The sequence below is a fragment of the Rhipicephalus microplus genome, chromosome 4 (assembly GCF_043290135.1).
Source record: "Rhipicephalus microplus isolate Deutch F79 chromosome 4, USDA_Rmic, whole genome shotgun sequence".
Lineage (NCBI taxonomy): Eukaryota > Metazoa > Arthropoda > Arachnida > Ixodida > Ixodidae > Rhipicephalus > Rhipicephalus microplus.
Genome location: NC_134703.1, coordinates 105,584,711 through 105,603,978, shown reverse-complemented (window position 1 = coordinate 105,603,978; position 19,268 = coordinate 105,584,711). Strand labels below are relative to the sequence as shown.

The 19,268-nt window shown below is 44.5% G+C and overlaps 1 protein-coding gene across 1 annotated transcript in view; it reads left to right on the top strand.

Moving 5' to 3' along the window:
• The window catches only part of LOC142814557 (uncharacterized), an 82,760-nt gene extending 70,913 nt beyond the window's left edge, over positions 1-11,847 (top strand). The window contains exons 4-6 of the mRNA XM_075893435.1: positions 225-499; positions 3,156-3,346; positions 8,872-11,847. Of these exons, the coding sequence (XP_075749550.1) occupies positions 225-499; positions 3,156-3,346; positions 8,872-9,097 (692 nt within the window). The 3' untranslated portion in view covers positions 9,098-11,847. The remainder of the gene's footprint in view (positions 1-224; positions 500-3,155; positions 3,347-8,871) is intronic.
• The last annotated feature ends 7,421 nt before the right edge of the window (positions 11,848-19,268 follow it).

Below are 19,268 nucleotides of genomic sequence, written 5' to 3'. Positions count from 1 at the left end.
GACTCACTTCGACAGTCTGAGACCATTAGATGCAGTGGGCTCGGGCGTGTCGGATTCTAATGCAGACATTGACGCCTGTCCGACCTCATTACTAAAGCACACTTGTACGTGGGTTGCGATGCCTTCTGCAAATTTTAGGTGGCTCAGCACGTGGTTCGTGGCAGTGGTCTGTGCTGCTTCTAGAAGTTTTCTAATCATGACAATTCCCATGCCTGTCTTCGCAGGCCCGCCTAAGCAGTCGTCATCAACTACGACCACGACGACGACGACGACAACGACTCCCGCGCCGACGGATCCGCCCAAGACGCTGTCGCCCAACTACCGGGAGCGCGCCGACGGTCGCATCATCGACTTTCGCGCCGACCCGAACTTCCCGCGGGAGCTGAAGGGCGCCGACCTGACGGACTACCCGTTCTACGAGAACGTGCCCGATGACATCACCTTCGACTGCTCAAAGTGGCACGACGGTTTCTACGCCAGCATACCCCACAAGTGTCAGGTGAGACATTGGTGATTGTCATTACTAGAGCGATAGCTATACTCGTTCCGGGTACAAACACAGGACAGAACTTTGTGCATGCGAAGACCTTCAGAGCTTAGTCAGCGTAAATTTCCTCCTCTTCTGGCCTTCCCTAACGGGGCGTCTTCATGATAACGAACATGCGCAGTCTAAGGCTAATCTCTCCCGCGCACGCCACATGACGGGAGGCAATGCGCCTATTACACGATGCAATGGCGTATGCGTAAATATCTCGCAAGGTCCCATCGGTCTCGGAGTTCTACGTTCTGGAAATACCAGCTGTCCCGGCCCCTACAAGGACTCTTCCAAAACGGCAGGGAGCGGCACCGGAAACGGAAAAAAGGAGGATACGAAGAGACACTTGAGAAACGTGCGGATGTTTTCCGCGCGAGGGTGCCGATGCGTGAGACACCACCGCACCATTTCTTCTGCGGTAGTATTGGTATAGCTCGACAAGCTTGGCGTAATCACGTGTAACCGAATTGTGATTTAAACGTGAAAAACACCTGTACATACATATTGCACGAACCAGGGAACGGAAAGGTAGCAGGATGAAAAATGTTACCGAGATGTCGCACGACACTTGATAGCTCTTTCAAATGTAAGAAATGAATGCCTAAGACCAGAGGGAAGCAAATAGGCTAAAGAAGAAAACAGATCATAGACCGCAAAGATAAAGTAAAATAATGAAACATGCTTTATTTGTCCTCCTAAACTAATAAAGTACGCGTCAAGGTACCGAAGATAACAGCTTTAAAAACGGGAGGTGTAGTCACTTTCAAGAAGAAAAGCAGGCAGCAAGGGCACATTGAGCCTAGATGCACAGGTAAGCTCACGCACTCGGAAAATGACAGCCACCTATGAACCTAAAAGCAGGGTCCGCACATGCTGAAAGGAGCCCACGCATGAGTTTTCGTTGAAACAGATATGTATATTTCGATGGACCAACCAGCTTTTCTGATTCGTTGTGCTGTTGTTAATTTTATTCGACTCTGCATTTCACTCGTTTTATATTTAGTATTCATCTCTTCTTTTGTTACTTCTCTCCCGATATCTTTTTGTTTCTTGCGTCTTCATGCTTTCTGTTGTTTGAGAACAACGTGTATACCACGCTCAATGCAGGCCAATTTCCCTCTTTTTGGTCGGCGAGATTTTTCAAGAAAGGTACGAAAGGTCACGTGTGTTCGAAAAGACACTGTTGATAGACTTGAAGTGACTACCCGAACCGGAGGTAGATAGCAGGCGGAAGCTGTTTTCAGGTTCGTTGCTAATCTTAGAGCGTCGACCTTAATAACGAAAGTGTTGATTCAACACATACCATGTTTCTTTTATACAAATGGCATCGAGTCAATTGAGCTTAGAGCTTTGAAAAGTTTGTTTTTCTCTTCTATAGAAGACTGTAATGAATGCTTGATTGTCTGAGATAACTTTTATAGAATAGTTAGGTGTCTGCGAGTCTCCTTTGCGGGTGCGAGGATAAACATATTTTTGAAGTGCACCTACATGCCGGGATTTTTTTTTCTGGGATCTTGAATCACCCGATGTTCTTAGTGAAGGTTCAGCAGGGGGTCCCAGCTGTGGCGGCATGTAAATGCGGGCAAGCTACATCAATTTCTAGCAACACATACACACACATACACCCACTCACATAAATACACGCGCGCGTGCACGCGCACACACACACACACACACACACACACACACACACACACACACACACACACACACACACACACACACACACACACACGCACACACACACACAAATAAAAGTGATTATTATAAATAACAAACTCACTTTACCTAATTGAGCAGGACCTATGCATATATATAAAATATATACGCCTATTTGCATAGATATTTGCCCTACTTTTCTCAGCTTTCCCCTGGTCTTCCTTCGACCAACGCCAAACATCGCCAAGCTGCTGACCACATCTATGCATTCACGTTTAACCTTAGACACTCGAATGAAGTACCGGTCGCATTTCACCATAGTTCGGGCACGACACCATTTGCAGAAATTAAAAACGTACGGCGAATAAAGTCTGGACATTTCGAGCTCATAAGCACGGGTTGATAGTGTCGCCTGGTCGGAGCGGTAAAAGAAGAGCCGTTGGGCTATGGAAGGCGCAACTTTTTATTTGGGAATGTGTGCTGACAGCGAAAAGTTGAACTACATACAATACACGCTGTGCATTGATGCGGCTAACAGATCGTCAGTCGTCGATAATTCGCTAAGCGGTAAAGTGCGTCGGCTTTTATACATGTGTTAACTAAGATTCCTGTGTTATCTCAAGCGGCACGTAAGCTTTTGAATGAACTAGACTATTCGAGTACTGCACGCAATGTTAAAAGAATTATAGTTCAAGAAATAGCGGAGCTTCTCAAGCATTGTGATGGGGTCAACACCGAACGCTGATAAAAGTCTGCGTGTGGAACTCGGATACACGAAAATAAGACACACGTGGTGATATGATGCGCCTAATTGCTTTGAAGTAAAGGCAACAATATGCAATTATTCCAAATAGCATTTAGACGGCTCACGAAGAGTACACTTTCTCGGGACTCGATTTCATGTGTTTTCGTGTGATTTTTGCTGGGTGTATTAAGCCGATTCCTTCGTGCTTCGCTGCAGTTGTTCCACTACTGCTTCGGAGGCTTTCGCTACGACTTCCTGTGTCCGAACTACACGCTGTACGACCAGACAACCTTCACGTGCCGCTTCATCAACACGGTGGAGTGCGAGAAGTCGGAGAAGCACTACGACCGCAACGAAGCTCTGTACAAGGAGACTACGACGGTGCCGCCATCCACCGTGCCTCCAAGGTGCGTATCGGCGATCTTTTTCGGCACCCACTCTTGAGGCATAAGCGCTTACAACACGCAGAAAAGGCTCAAAAGTACGTTTCCGTAATACTACTGCATAGTTGTGTCATCATTCAGGCTGTGTGCTGAGCGCGATGTTAGGTATATATCCTATACCATGGCGTAAGGTATAATTTGGCATGGTTTTCGGCCAGCCTCTCAGGGACCGTTCCTTAAGATTTGCTTCTATTTGTTATCATTCTGAAGCTTACAATTTGACTCGGACTTTATAAAAGAATGGTCGAAACGGCATCATACGAAATCAGAACTATCATCTGCTACTTGAATACTTGGGCAATGCTGAAAACAAGATCCACTTGTGTAATGCTTAGCTCTTTCTTTACAATCCGCTAACTTGCCATGTTGAAAAAGATGGTGAAAGCAAATAAAAATAGTCAGACAGCGTAGAAACCAACTCATCGTAATAAGTAGGCGTTTTGTGAGCATTGTTACATGTGTAATATAGCAAGAGGTCAAAAGCGGATGGGCTAGTCGGAGGCTGTAGTGACTTTGAGTGGATAACTGTTGAGAGTAGTTCACTCTCAAAAATAATTGGCCCCGTATCTGCATTATTCTGCAAATGTCGTCGAAAGACGATAGTCTTGCATGTGGAGAGAGTGAACAAAACATTTATTTGATGTTCTGCGCAAGAAAATTGGTAAATGGTATTCCGGAGGCGCTGCGTTAAAGTGCCTCGAGCGTGCAGCGGAAGCGAACAAGCGCAACAAGTCACGTCACACGTGAGACATGAACGCCATCTGGCAGTTTTCTTCAAAAACAAAGCACGTGGCTCTGAGACGGGTGTGCGCGCCCGTCTCACAGGTGATAAGGTGTAGAACGCAAGGCGATGGGTAGGTGCCACCACCGTCTCGTTTCAGCAAAGCGTTGGAAACACTCTGCTTTTCGTGCAAGCGTTGCATGGTCAGCGTAGCGTGATAAGTGCTACGGTCTTTGAAATTACTTATGCATGCCTTTTCTAGTAAAAGGCACACATGCAGAATATATACGTGTTTTTATGGTGCCCCAGACATGCGCAATAATTGCTGCTTAATAGAGAATTGCACAAGTATGAACGCTGAAGCTTGAGCAACATAGGTGGGCGCTGCGGATGGGGTCGGCCGTTTCAAGTACCCGATGCAGTTAAAAGTGGACAAACAGAGACAAATGTACAGACAGGCAGAGAGACAGATCAAAATGTTTGCGTCGAAGGTGCCCAAGAAAGACTATAATTGCGACATTTTCATTAACGACTAACGATGCAATAGTTGTGAAAAGCACTAACCTAAGCGTAACTGAAGCTGGAGGTTAGTGAAATCCACCACCTCGTTAGTTACATTTAATACAGTGAAAGCTCGTTGGTTCGATTCACGCTACTTAGGAAAATCGGATAATTCGGACATCTTTTCTGATTCCCGCCAGCGTATGTATTATTTAATGGTATCAAAGTTATTTCAATCAATAAAATCAAGCTCTTCCTTATTTCGTCTAGTTAATTAGGAGGATCCTCGGAGCACGACGAGCGCGAAGTGCGGCAATGCAGAAGAGCGAAAGCAGCGTTGGCAGACAACTGGAACGAGGCGGCGCTGTCCGCATTGCAATCATCATCAGTTGTTACCGCGGTGTTGCCCAGAAACGGATCCAGCCCTGCGCAGCGTCGTTTTAACTTGGTGCAATGCACGTGCAGTGCCACAAAACTCAAGCATGGTGGAAGCTGTTAAGACGGCCCTTCAGCCGCGGCTGGTATGCGGACATAAAACTCGATATTTACGTCGTCGAGGATGAACCATCAGTGTTTGGTCAGTAAATCTGCAAAAAAAAAAAAGCTATCGTGCCTGGTGGTGGCGGTACGTATTAAGCTATAGGTGCAGAACACATTTCAAGCTAATTAAACGCAGGAGTTCGATGCCGTGGTTACATTGCGAACGAAGTCACTGAATGCCAAAAATTACGGCTGTTACATTGCTGTTATAAAAAGAAAAAAAAAGCACGGGATTTACGTATTCATAACGACAATGCAAGCATAGTGACGTAACCAACATTATTTATTGTTTTTTTGTGCTTCAGATAATTTTGCATTCGTCCTTTCGGACATTTTTTTTTTCGATCCTGAGAATTCTCATTTGGCGAGCTTTAACTGTAATACTAATTAAGACTGTTGGTTTTTCCCGAAGGTATTAGTAACCTATAGTGTGAGTAGCTTGTAGGCTTGGCTGGTGTAACATGTTCATGTTCATAACCACGGCACTGAAATGACGGAGACGGGAGGGAAAGAACATCGTTAGTAACCATTGCCACACCAGCATTAGTGGCTGGCAATTATCCAACAAGAGCTTTACGCCTATATTGTTTATATAACCCGTGTGCATTACAATATCAAGTTAATTCCATCACAACAGTATACATAAGATAAAAATAACGAAACAGCATTTGTCGCAAAGCGACACGAATTGATATCCGCTAGATACATCCAGTAATTATAGTGGTAAGTATATCTCACACCGACATGCATGGAGGCACGTACGGACCACAAGCAGAGAACACACACGCTCAGTGGGGATAGAAAGAAACGCCAACATGCGGCATCTGCAACCGCTGCTGCTTTTCGCAATAATTTTCAAGCGGTAGCAATGTGAATGGTGATGAAAACCACTAGCATTTCTTTCTTATTGCTAGCAAGGTTAGAGAGGGATGAAAAATGCCATGCCTGCGCCAAAAGCGCACCACAACCACAGCGAAATCAGGAAAAGCAACCTTTCTAGAGCCCGTTTTGAATTTTCTTGTGGATACTAGAACAAGAACACTTGCAAGGTACTCACTTTGCCATAAATCATAATTTGGTAGATTTTGGAAGCACGTGCTGCACTAATCGTCATTCTGCGGATAAGGGAGCTAGCGGCTACAGACCTGCAAGGTATCACAGTTGGTTAGTCGAACATTGTTGGGGCTTAGAGTCATCAGCCCACACAGTTGATGTGGTGGCTGATGACGGTGAATTACGGCTCAACAATGGGTTGGAAGACTTAAAAAAACCCCACTAGTTCCGTAATTCACATTGTATGCCTCACGGTGCTTATTTTAGTCTCGTACCGCAGTATGTTACATACGTCAGTTTGAGAGAGCGAGAGAGAAATTCAATGAGTAAGTGAATATAACATTCCGCATAAAAGACGAATTTAATTAAACTTAAAATAAATTTATTACGGAGTAGACAGACCCTTTTATATCCTTCGCGTACATAAATGTCTTATTGAGTTCTTAGGAAACGGATCATGCGGGCCTTATGGGCTTGCTTGGCAACTAATTGAAGTACACTAGAAAGGTACCCACTACGACATAAATATTCTTAATTTGGTGAGGTATACAAGCATCCAATGCGCTTTTACTCATAATTCTGGAAGAGGTAGGGTACAAATGCGACAGACCTGTAAGGCATTATCGGCACTTTGTTAATGCTGTCCCTGATGACGGTGAATATTTCTGGTTGATTCTTTTGTGATTGGTTGGAAGCATTAAGTGACCCAGTAGTTACACAAGTTACATTGTGTGACCCCGGGCTGTTATTTTACTCCTCTATCACGCTATATTGCAAATGTTAACGTCATTTATTCCTGACATTGAGCATGTATAAGCTCTTTTTGAGATCGCGCCTAAAGCATCGACATGGCTCTGTGGCAGAATACTAGGCTGCCATGGAGCGAGGCCAGGTTCCATCCTACATATTTTTTTTTCTAATTTTGTTTTTTTAACATGAAAGTGCTTGACGCCATGGTCTATCACAGCTTCTCTGGCGTATTTCCGTCACGGATGTGACGTTGTAAAACATATAATTACTGATCACAAAAAAATAACGATTACAAAAGCTTCGTCGCGGGGCGTCGAAGCAGCAACCTCCATGGCTGCAGACCACGGCACGAACCACTAAGCCACGAAACATACGTTGTCAAGATTGTAAACGGCAGACTATTTGTACGCACCATATATCGTTTGGCAGTCCTCAGAGCGTCGCAAGATAAGCGCACTTTCGTTATCCATAGTGGGATCGCGGGACGAGGTCGCGTTGGGCGCACTGTACAGGTCGTCGCCTCTCTCAATGAGGGCGGGCCCCAACGGAGCATGGTCTCTCCTGAGTGCGCGCTTATCAGACTCATGATTTTGGAAGAGCACGAAGGTGCCTTCGCTCGCTGCCGCGGCCGTGTTCACGAAGAGAGTACCAAGGGGGTGCGCGCAGCTCGCACACGAAGAAGTAAGAATTGCAGCAGTTGTTCGCGCTTGTGCGTTTATTTCGTGCGTCTTTGTTTCTGTTTGAACAGCGCTCTTTAGGTGTCGAGCTATGACAGTCGTTTGTCCGCGCTCATCATGTGTATGCTAATTTAGTGCGTGCATTCTGCGTGAAAGAGAGGAGATGAGAAGAAGGAGGAGAAATGGGTTAGCCAGTTCTCAGACTGTCTGGCTACCTGAGGCTGTGGAAGAGGGTAAGACAGAAAACAGATGCTAAAAAAAAGAACAGTACGACAGTTACATTTTTTTCTTCCTATTTCACCCGATAACGTTTATGGACACCAGGGAGCGGCAGCTGAAAACTACGGTGAAAAAATGGCTGTTGTTATTAGCTCATAACAGCTTTCGCTGTAAAACAGCTCGCTGCGCTGTTCACGCTCTTTTTTTAATGCTCTCCTGTACATACAACCAAATGAGCCATTTAGTGGTACAGCCACTGTATGGCTATTTCTTTGCCTACTTCAAGATATAACTTATTTTACTGGGTAGCAGCAATAAAATTCGGAAGAATATTTGATGTTTTTTACCCAGTATCTGGTGCCCTACTGCTTCTATTTACGTTTGTCATAACATAGCAGAAATTTGTTATTCTGACGAGATCAATAAAACCAAAGTTTGTCTAAGTTTTGCATAAGACTGTCAAGCTTACGATAATATATGTAACGGCGTATACGAAGCATCTAGCATTATACGTAGCTTAGTAGATAGCTAGAGTAAATAGGTAACAAGGCCTCCCTGGATAATAGCGACAAAACTCACAGGCTTTGCTACTCCTGTTTAGGTAAGAGTTGCCGCGAAGGTAGTTACTTAAAGTTAAAACCGCTAAATATCTGCAGCTGCAAATTGTTAACAAATTCTTTTGCAAAGAGTGAGCGGAGAGCGTATACATCAATGGTGACTCTTGAATTTGCTGTGCGTGTGTGTGTGTGTGTGTGTGTGTGTGTGTGTGTGTGTGTGTGTGTGTGTGTGTGTGTGTGTGTGTAGAAACATCAGAAGTTCCAATAGCTGTCACGACTTGACACATATACGTCAAGGTAACATACAAAGTGTCTACTTTCTTCAAATTACTCAAGGGACCCCTTGTATTCATAATAAACAGTTTTCTGACTTCTATTTTACTTCCTAAATAACAAATATCAGGCCAGACCTTTTTATTCAGACTGGCGGTTCTGTATACACTCTCTTTTCTTATCTGCCGTAACTTACAGGCCTCCACCTCCTCCGCGCAAGAAGCCATCTCCGCCCAAGAAGAAGACGTCAACCACCACCACCACCACCACAGAAGCGCCGGACGACTACGATGAGTACGAGTACGAGGAAGACGACACAACAACGACGACAACGACGACAACTACCGCTAAACCTAAGCGGCGAAGACTCAGGCCGCGCCTAAGGGTGCCCGGATCTCGGGGTCCCCAGGATGGTAAAAAGTAGTCTCAGAGGCTGCGCACCTTGTTTCGACAGCTGTGTCATCGTTCAAGAAAACAACCACGATTCACATAGCTCCCGGAGACGCTTGGCGAATAGACGTTACACCTGGCAGGCGTTTACACTTGCGATGGCTCGAACGTGACGATGCGTGCTCTGAAGCGTTCTCCCCGCCATGTTCAGGTTTTTGTCGTTCATATCCAGCTTGAAGCTCCGGGGCATGATATACCTATTCATGTTGTTTTTTCTCGTTGTGTTTTGGCGTTCGTTTTAGTGAGATGAAACATGTTCACTCGTCTGCCCTGTGGTTATTTCTTGCGTCGACGTCTGGATAGTGTAAGATGGTACGCACTGCCAATCACTCACATTCCTGTAAACAGTGTTCCAATCGAAGTCATTCACACACGTTTTTGCCGATAAGGTAAGATTCTGCCATAATGAACTTCTTTATTTAGTGCAGTGTAGCCCTTGGAGATGCATCGACTATGATTCACAACATCATTTATTCACTTAAACTAAAGTTTACGAGTTATTGGTGCAGTGATGTCTCACGTTGGAGAGATGTATTCTTTATATAGCTCCAAGTATATTATATTAGCAAAAGCCATGAATAGTACGACTGTGAGTGGCTTGACACATCGAAGTAAAACTTAACGAGTGAACCAAACGGGAGTTGGAACGTGATCTTAGGTAAAACTATTTGACGAATGGGAATCAGTGCTGATATCTTCATACCGTAAGCTCTCACGCAGTGGGTGCGCTTGAAACTTGGATGTATTCCGTGGTCGAGTTCTGCAGCTCTTCGACAATCTATGATTCGCGTGCCTCCGGCATTGCGCGGTGAATCGCACACAAGACACCGCCACTAAGGAGCCCATTAGAGCTTCCGATTCAGTCTTATACCCTATAGTGACCACAATTTTGCGCTACAAGGGCTGAACCATTTCGTTTATGAAGAATTAACGATCGTGCTAACCTAATCAATACATTTTTCGTGTCTAGTGTGGATTAGCCGAGCTGCTCAGCGAGTTTACAATGCGAATGCAGCAGCTTTTGGCTGTCGTAGAATTTCAATTGTAAGCTGCTAAGGGCAGAGTGCGCGTGAATTTGCTGGCAGAGCCAGCGTTTAGATTACGTAGCTGTGAAACCTGGAAAAATCACTATGTAAAATGGTAAGGTACTGTATAGAATGTTTGTTTTCTTTTTTTCTTTTTTCTAATTTCGACACATAGTTTTACTTGTAGTCTTTCCAACCACTTCTATTCTAATTTTACGGTTACCTGCTTGATATAAAATGCGAAAAAGGTAGGGCTAGGAATATCGGCAGTTTAGGAACTGAAAAAAAGAATATTTGAAAAGTCCACGTGCGATTAGCCATGGATGTGTTCCTGCAAATACAGACCCCGCACGTTTTTCCGCTTTTCCTCAAGTGCAACGGTAGTTATGCTGTTTTCTTTTTTTCACGCTTCCTGTGAAAAAGACTGAAAGAACGGGGTGTAGACTAGTTTATCGAAGCGATAACCATGGTAGTGAGCGTTTTCCAAAACTTGAGTTTTCTTATCAAGACTTGCAAACGTTACAATGTTGTTAGCTCATAAAAGTATTTAACTATACGTGGATGCTTTTTGTTTCGCTAATCTCGCAACTGTAAAAAAAGACAGAAACAGAATGGTTTTTCGTTTAATCGCCGGCGTCATGGTTGCTCACCAGCTCAGATATACGAAGGAATGCTATGTGAAATATCGAAAAAAAAGGAGGCTTATAGTGCCGACCATCTGCACTGCTCGAAATGCAATTCATTGGTGTGCTCAAGCTGATGCTCTTTTTATTATTTTTCTTCAGAATAATAGATAGACCCTACATGTTAGGCTTAGTCAGTGGCTCGGTAATGAAAAAGGCAAGACGAAAAGAGTAATTTTCCTTAGAACACACTTTAGTGAAAACTGCCACTTCAATGTTGTGTTTGTAAAGAGAAAAAAACTAACAAAAAATGACAAAAAAAGGCGGAAGGACGCCGCTGGAACGGGACCAGCTTCATACTGCCGCGTTCTTGTTTTGTGTTCACTGCTCCTTGCTGCGTTTGCTTTTTTTTATCTGGAAGTCCAATAACGTACCGACTCGTACAACTATCGACAGTGTTGCTGTAAGGCCTGCGTCAAGTTGAACGGTTGTCTTTGCGCGAAAGGCGACTGAACAGAAACAGCAAGATACGATAATTTTTTTGCCTTCACAAAAAGGAACACCTTTTGTGCCTTAACGAAAACCGCGTTTCGGGCTCAAAGCACGCCATACTTGCCCTAGCTTTATAGTTATGTGAGAGCTGTTTCTCAATATACCTAAACGAGGCATGCACAGTCCTTCACATATACTTTTTTCTTTTTTGAGGCATGATGTTTCACGTCACACGTGCTTACATTCTCGATGGGCGCGTGAGCACCCTCGAAGACAGCACAAGGCTCCTTACGTTTTCATGAACGAGGTGTACCTATCGTATACTTCGCTGAAATAGCAGCTTCCTGCAGTTTGTTCCAAAGTCGAGCTCCTGCACAGCTAAATCATGTTTTGTCGAAGCACAGTATACGTGTGCGTTACAGCTAGATTTCTAGTGGTACATATATACATACATTTTTTTTTTTGTAAGCGAGTGTTGCTAGTGTACTTCGCGAAAATTCCAGAGTGGTAGAGAACGCCTACCACTAGGACTGTTTTGTGGGGTAGTGTAATAAAGGATGTTTGTTTGCTTGTTCTTTCACGAAGTGAATGCTTTGTAGTCGCTTCGAGTGCCAATGAGCACACTCATGCCGTGCACTGTATACCTGGAAACGATACGCTTATTCCTATTACTATGATTTTATTTCACTACCACAGACTGTCTTACAGCTACTTTCGTCGCCATTTTTATTGTCTGTAGGCTTACGCCAACAGCACCAAGAAGACTTTGTATAAATGATTATCGGGGAGCACTATGTCGTGATAACGCTGTCCCATGGGTGGCGATTGAATCAAAAAGACTTGAAAAATGCTTGAGCTTCATTTTCGAGAGCGAAACGCGATAGCGTAATGGGGTCACGTGGGATCGCCTTCAAACCTGCCACAAGACAAGGAACGTCTGAGCACGTAACGATGGCTGTTTCAAACTATCCTAGAATGCTTACTTCAAGTACAGTTGCAAAGTGATGATGATAAGGCTGTTTCGAACTATCCTAGAATGCTTGCTTCAAGTACAGCTGCGAAGTGATGATAATGATGATGATGATGATGCATTTACAGTGGCTCTCAGGGTGATTGGCCAAGAATTCAGTGCTTCTCATAGCTCTTCCTTTTGTGAATTGGCGAAAACGAGTCACAAAGATGCCACGCGCACTTGTCCAGCTGCATACTTTGTAACACGTGGGCAGCTTTAAACAACACATTCTTCGCGCACTTCACATGTTTTGACGCCTGGTGCGATTCTACGATTCTGCTGTGCAACATTACATCCTTTAGACACGTATTACAATCATGCCATTCTCATAGCGCTTTGTAACGAAACAGTTTCTAGCACTGGGGCATATCTCCATGGGATAGCAGCTTTTTGCTAGGCAGAAAACCTGGGTTCAATTCTGAGTAGCCTGGTCGGACCAAACATTTTTTTTATTTGCGTGGATTTCAATGATTTTGCTTACGGACAACGCTGACTTTTCACTCACAACCAATGACGCCGCCAACATCGACGCTGGAATTTATGCGGAAAAAAGCTGTCTAACGCCATCGCAACTATTTGCGCCTTTTGTGGGAGCTTTTATTATGTATTGGAAGATGGTTGAATTTAGTGAACTGGCTTGCTGACCTGAGCTATTGATTTCGGGGGAAGCGTACGGAAAGAAAAGATTAAATGGCCAGTCAACAGGCTCCGCCTTTTTTTTATACCCTCCAAACAAGCGCCCACATTTTTGCGGGAGTGCGAAAGCACCGTTAGAGTGCGTCGCTCGACGCTCATGCCTTAAGTTTATCGGATCACTTGGTGCCTTCTATTTCAGCGAATCCGACAATTCTTGGAACGCAGTCAGAAATAACTTTATTGCGAGAACCTCTCTCCAAGCAACAATTCAAGCAGCGTTTGTATGAACCCACTGTTTTCGTAAACAAAACCAGTGTAGTCTGGCTCTGGACTTGTCAATGTTCCAATGCTGCTACGGCGTCATTCTAAGTTTGAGGCGCCGGAATAAATTTCAAATGAACATATTATATGTGACCGGTGATTTCATGACAGACTAACTATTTGGCATGCTCATCTTTGAGTATGCTCTATTAAAGCTACACGAGCGTGACTTGCGATATTATGAAGCTATCACGCAGTTAAACACGGCAATAAGTGGCGGCTGTTATTCGCCGAAACGAGAGAACCATCAGAAATCAGGGTGAGAAGTGGGTGTCAAAGCCTGGCATAATAACACTATACCAGTTGCTTGCAATGGCGCAGGACAATTAAATAAAATAAGCCGTTGATGTCTAAAATGTGTATTACATGGTTGCTTCTTTAGGAAAGGTTGTAATGGCAACTTTTCCGTGGTTTGGTTAAACGAGTTGCCTGCCAATAACCACAGTCATTAAAGAAAATGCGACATTCATGCTGGACAATAAAGTTTTCATAAATATATACTGCGCTAAACTGTTCGATTCGGTTTCGTCGAACAGTGTTCTAATGAATCAAAATATAGTTATTTTATTTATTTTGTGTTACTCTCCGGGCGAAAGGCATCATGGAGGGGGGTGAAAACAATTTTTTACCTATACAATGTTGGCTAATAATAAAAATAAATAAATAAACAAACATAAAAACAAAATATAATCATTGTGTACAAAAAGAACAAGTAAGTGTGGGAGTTTATAGAACGCTAGTCAGCGCAGAACGAAACCAGTGATGATCGGTCAAGATGGCCACAGATCCGGGAAGGCGGTTCCAAAAAGTTTGTCCATATTGTCCAAAAAGTTTTTCCTATCTTCACCGTGCAACGCTAAAGGGTTTGCAAGCGTAGCACTTGCCGAGCCTGTAAATTCGCACTAAATCCCATCGTCTATTCCGTTTTGTTTCTGCGTCATCGTCTGATGTATAACCCTCACACATATTCCCCGACAAATGCACCAAGAGAACGCCGCCATTAAGCGCAAGAAGCGGCTGTTCTTTATGCCACTCCCTAAAGCAGTCGCTACAGCCTCGCGTTCGTTTTAATCAGCAGCTGTCGCATAAATAGAGAAGCGAGCAGCAATTAGACATAAATCACTCGCTAAAGAAGATCCCTAAATTTAACGCGCCCAACCAAAAATAAATCTAAAGAAACGTCCCGAAATCTCAATGAACCAAAACGATATGAATGATTATGTGCCACAAGCCGAATGCGCTTTCGTGAATGCTTTCAGGACACGTATATTAGTCACGTCGCGGATGACAATACCCGCTACAAAGACGTCTAGCACTTGCAGGGAGATTTCTTTGTTCAACGCGGCGCCGAAAATCAGCACCCTTTTTCTGGAATAGCGCCGACTGCGAACTCGTCCCAAGAAGGCTTGGTGCGCTGTTTTCATCGTCATTTTTTTTTTCGAGCTTACAATAGCGCGAAAATGGAGGCGAAAAGAGAAATAAGAGAGAGGATCCCATCAGAACTCGCCATATAGTCCGGCCCCGCCAGAATCAAAGCCAGATTTCCCTTCTATGGAGTTGTTATTCTTGATTCTCTGTTTCTCACTTTCTTTCCCGGAATGCCGGATTGAAGAGGGTGTTCCAGCTTGAAAACGATCGCCGAGGGGAGCCATCTTATTCGGATCAGGCACCAGCGCTCTTTGTTCATCCTTTCGAAGAAATCAAGACCAAACTTCTTTTGTTCCTGTAGTTTTCATCCACCTCTTAGAGTACCTTCTCCCTTTGACCCCGCATCGCATGAGAGCTGTGTCAAACCACTGCAAAAAAAAAAAAAGAAAAAAAGAGGACGACACGCCGAGTCGAACGCTCCACGAGCGCATAAACCGTTGTTTCACGGAAGTTGCGCCACGTGCTCGGTCTCCGAAGATTACGCCTACCTTTCTGTTGTCGGGATACACTTCAGGCTAACTTTATCAGATCCAGGACTTGTAATGTATCTGACCAAAAAATGTGCTCTGAGATCATTAGCGGGAACTTGAGTCGCGCTGCGGCAAAGACAGAATGTAGCAAAATGCGTGACAGACGCTTAGTGTTGTCTCTATTAGTCATGACGTAGGCGGGTTGGCTAGATTGTTATTGGTTGCCAACATTATTGGCTGCTTAGTGAAGACGTGCTGAATACACTTGGAATCTAGACGTACACTCCAAGCTATCAAGAAAAAAAGAAATGACGCAGAGCTGAACCACAAACGGACTAATAGGCCGCGATACCAGTCCTTGCATTTACGGTAAGAATGAGACGTTGTAGGAAGAACGTTGTAGGAAGCCCGTGCAAGCTGGTGTTCTAAGAGAAGAATGCCCGTTGTTTTGCAAATATCTGGGTTGCCACAGTTTGGCGCGCAATATAGTATACTGCCGAGCATGGAATATGCATTTAGAGAAGCGTGACTTATGGTGGCACAAAGAAACATGGGATGCGTGTAGAGGACATTTAAAATTTTTTGTGCCAGTTTTGCTAGTAAATGAGTGTCTTGAGTATTAATTTTTTAGGTGCTGTTACAGCGTCTAATACCATATAAGCAACCAATGTGATATCACACATGAAAAGTCGATTGACAGGCATCTGTCACTTGTTCAAGTTCTTCGCTGGAAAGAACTAGGGAATGTCCACAGCTGCTATGTTGCGACTATACAGGATTCTTTTCCTTGGATTCCTTGGGTACAGCCTACCTGCATTAACCAACGCAAGTAAAACAAGCATACGAATGCTTCAAAATGTCCAGGCTCAAGCACTCCGGATTTGTTTAGGCTTGCCCCAAAGTGCATGAACAGCGGCAACAATCGTCATCACAAGGGACCACCTCATCAAGACCCACATTAATGTTGAAGTGCTGAGGACACATATACGCACCTTGCTCGAACTCCTCGACATCACCTAGCCTCTCTTCCAGAGGACCGACCATGCACATCTTACTGCAAAACAGTGACCACACATGGTGAGTCGATCCCAACTTCGTTCTCTCCTGCCGCTGGACCTGTGACTCCGCCATGATGCCTCGCTCAACCAATGATTAATATTAACATACCTGGCGTCCAGAAAAAAGGCCAATTTGTCGTCACCGGCCCCTAAACAGCTTACACTACTTCTTTTGTGTGAGAAATATCAAGACTCCACACATATATACACTGATGGATCGGTTCAGCCGGACAGCTCTACAGGAGCGGTAGTGATACCAAGGTTGGCCACGACAATTAAATTCAAGACATATCACGCAACAACATCAACGGGAGCAGAACCGGCAGCACTTCGTGCCGCGTTGCAATTTGTTGTTGATCAACCTACACGCAAGTGTACTATTTTCTGCGACTCGAAGGCGGCACTGCAGTCTCTACTATCAGCCTTACGTCATGGACCACACGAGCAGCTGCTACTAGAGATAGCAGAGGTTATACACCAGCTGACTGAGAAAGGGCACCAAATTACATTTTAGTGGTTACCAAGCCACTGCGGAATCATCGGCAATGAACGGGCCGATCAAGCTGCCCACTCAGCCCACACAGAAGATCATAAACTACGACTACCACTTTCTAGGACAGATGCTGCACGAAAGCTCCGCAGGCTTGCTCGCCAGCAAACCACACCACAATGGAATCAGCCACACTTCAAGCATGCCCGACTGTACTCGCTTGACTCTATACGCTAAGTCTTCAAGTCCTGTTGAGGCTTTGCCGAGCAGACCAGACCTTGTTATGTAGGCTGTGGTTGGGCGTTGCGTTTACCAACGCCTTCGCTTTCCGCATTGCGATGGCCGACACCGCAGCCTGTGGCCACTGTGGCAAAGAAGAAACTATTCAACATATTCTTTGTGACTGCCTAGAGTATAGTAAACAACGACTATGCCTTCGAAAGGAACTCAGCAAATTAGATAATCAACCTCTGTCGGAGCAAGGAATTCTTCAATATCGACAAGATGCAACTTCCCAGAAGAAGGCCCTGAAAGTGCTACTACACTTTTTGCGATCAACCGGCCTTACTGAACGGTTGTAGCTAGGACGCCCTTCCTATGTGTGTTTTCGTTTTCACATGAGTGCGCGTGGTTTTTTTTTTCTATCTACCCCTTCTTTCTTGCCCCTATTTCCCCGCCCCCAGCGCTGGGTAGCAAACCAGATGCGAATATCTGGTTAACCTCCTGGCCTTTTCTTTCTCTCTGTCTTTCTCTTTATGCCGAGTCGACAGGATTGTCATGTCTGTTACTATGATGCACCACCAAATCAATCGGACCCACTGGTGACACCCAAGCATTAGACGTACCAAGGCTCATGTGAGAGAGTCCTACTGGTGACCTGGCATGGATTGTCACATTGAAGAACTGGTGCACACATCTTGGGACAACTTCGCACGTACCAGTTTTGGAGCAATCAGTATATATGACTAAATGAAATAAAAGTAAGAGAGTAGTAAGCCAAAAGGAGTGAAGTGAATAAACTCTATTAAAATGGAAACTCTTTAAGTTAAGTATAACGAGGTAAATGAAGTATCCGCAAAGGCTTGATCACCATCACCTCAAGGTTCCATTATCGCGCTTCGTGTTTACGGAAAGCAGACTTTCTCACTTTACAGAAGGGATGACGCTCACTATTGTTGCATAATTGCCCAGAGCATAGAGCAGGCTACGTAAAAGACGGCTGTTCGAACACACAGTGAAGAAACTCGACTGCACGTTTCACCATGTCAACGTATATGTTTACCACCACAACGGGCGTATACGCACGTTGTGGTGGTAACAAACGACACATCGCGCACAAACATACAAGTGCGGAAAACTACAAACAAAAGAAAACCAGAATGAGCGATCAGTACGTCATTTCCATAAAGTGAACTTAATTCAATAAATGTCTGCAATGTGTCATCACCTACTTGCTTTTACCGCTCATGCCGAGCACTTTCTCGGACCATGCTTTTGACGGAGCTCTCAGTTTCTGTTACTCTCATCTTATTCGTGTTGACCAATGTGAAGAGTCTGTCCCAAAAGTTCCTGCAATATTTTTTGGCAGTTGGCAGCAACGCCTGGAGGGATGGCCCTTCAGATGCAAAAGTTAGTGGGGGATGTATGCTTTAACACGAGCCCGGTTTCGCTTGCCTGCGGGCACATTTGTTCAGGTGGGGTTACTATTGCACCTAGGTATCTACTGCACAATCATCGAGAGAGGGAGAAAAAAAAGACCAGTCTTTAGAAGGGTGTCATAACATCAAGTCTTTTTCTAGCAATAAAAACTAGGCAGAGATGCTCGAAACGCTTGAGAAAGTCTGCGGTGACGGCGCGTTTAAACGAAGCCATTATTTTACACGTAACCAGAGTGTCTGGGAAAGTCCGGAGTCTGTCGACGACGACAACCAATTTGAACGCCCATTGAGATAACAATCTCACGGCTGGGTGCATGAAGGGGGTCAAGTACTCAATAAGAAGTGGAGATTAAGCCTAGGTTTGAAGGTGGAGGGGTGTGAAAAAACCAAAAACAATCATTCACTGTGTTTTGATGAAGGCTTTTCTCATGAAAACTGTCTTCTAGATAATGGTGCAAATATTCCTAACTTGTGAAATGAAGGAGCCACACCGCGCTAATTATCTCCGATCTGCAGGCCTGAATGGGTGTTGCATCGCTAATCTGGTCATTGTACGACCTCAGTCTGGTACCCCTAGACATTTTTCCCTCATAAATAACAATAGGAACCCTGGAAATAACTCTGTATGGAACGTAAAGACGGTAAAAGCCTCTTCGACGACCCTTCTGAATGACGTTCTCGTTCGTGGCTTCAAAGGCGCATTCAGTGATCTGGTGAAGCGTCAGCAACAGTGCATTAAACAGGGGGGAAAGTACTTTCAAAAGTTCTGCAAAAGCTCTTAACTAACATTGAAGAAATGTTAAAAAAACTGAAATTTCGGGAAATTCAGGGACAGATCTTGTATGCATGATCCTTTTCAAAATGTTGCTCATCGAACCGTAGGTCACGGGATCGAATTCCGGCAGCGGCGGCTGCCTTCCCGATGAAGGCAA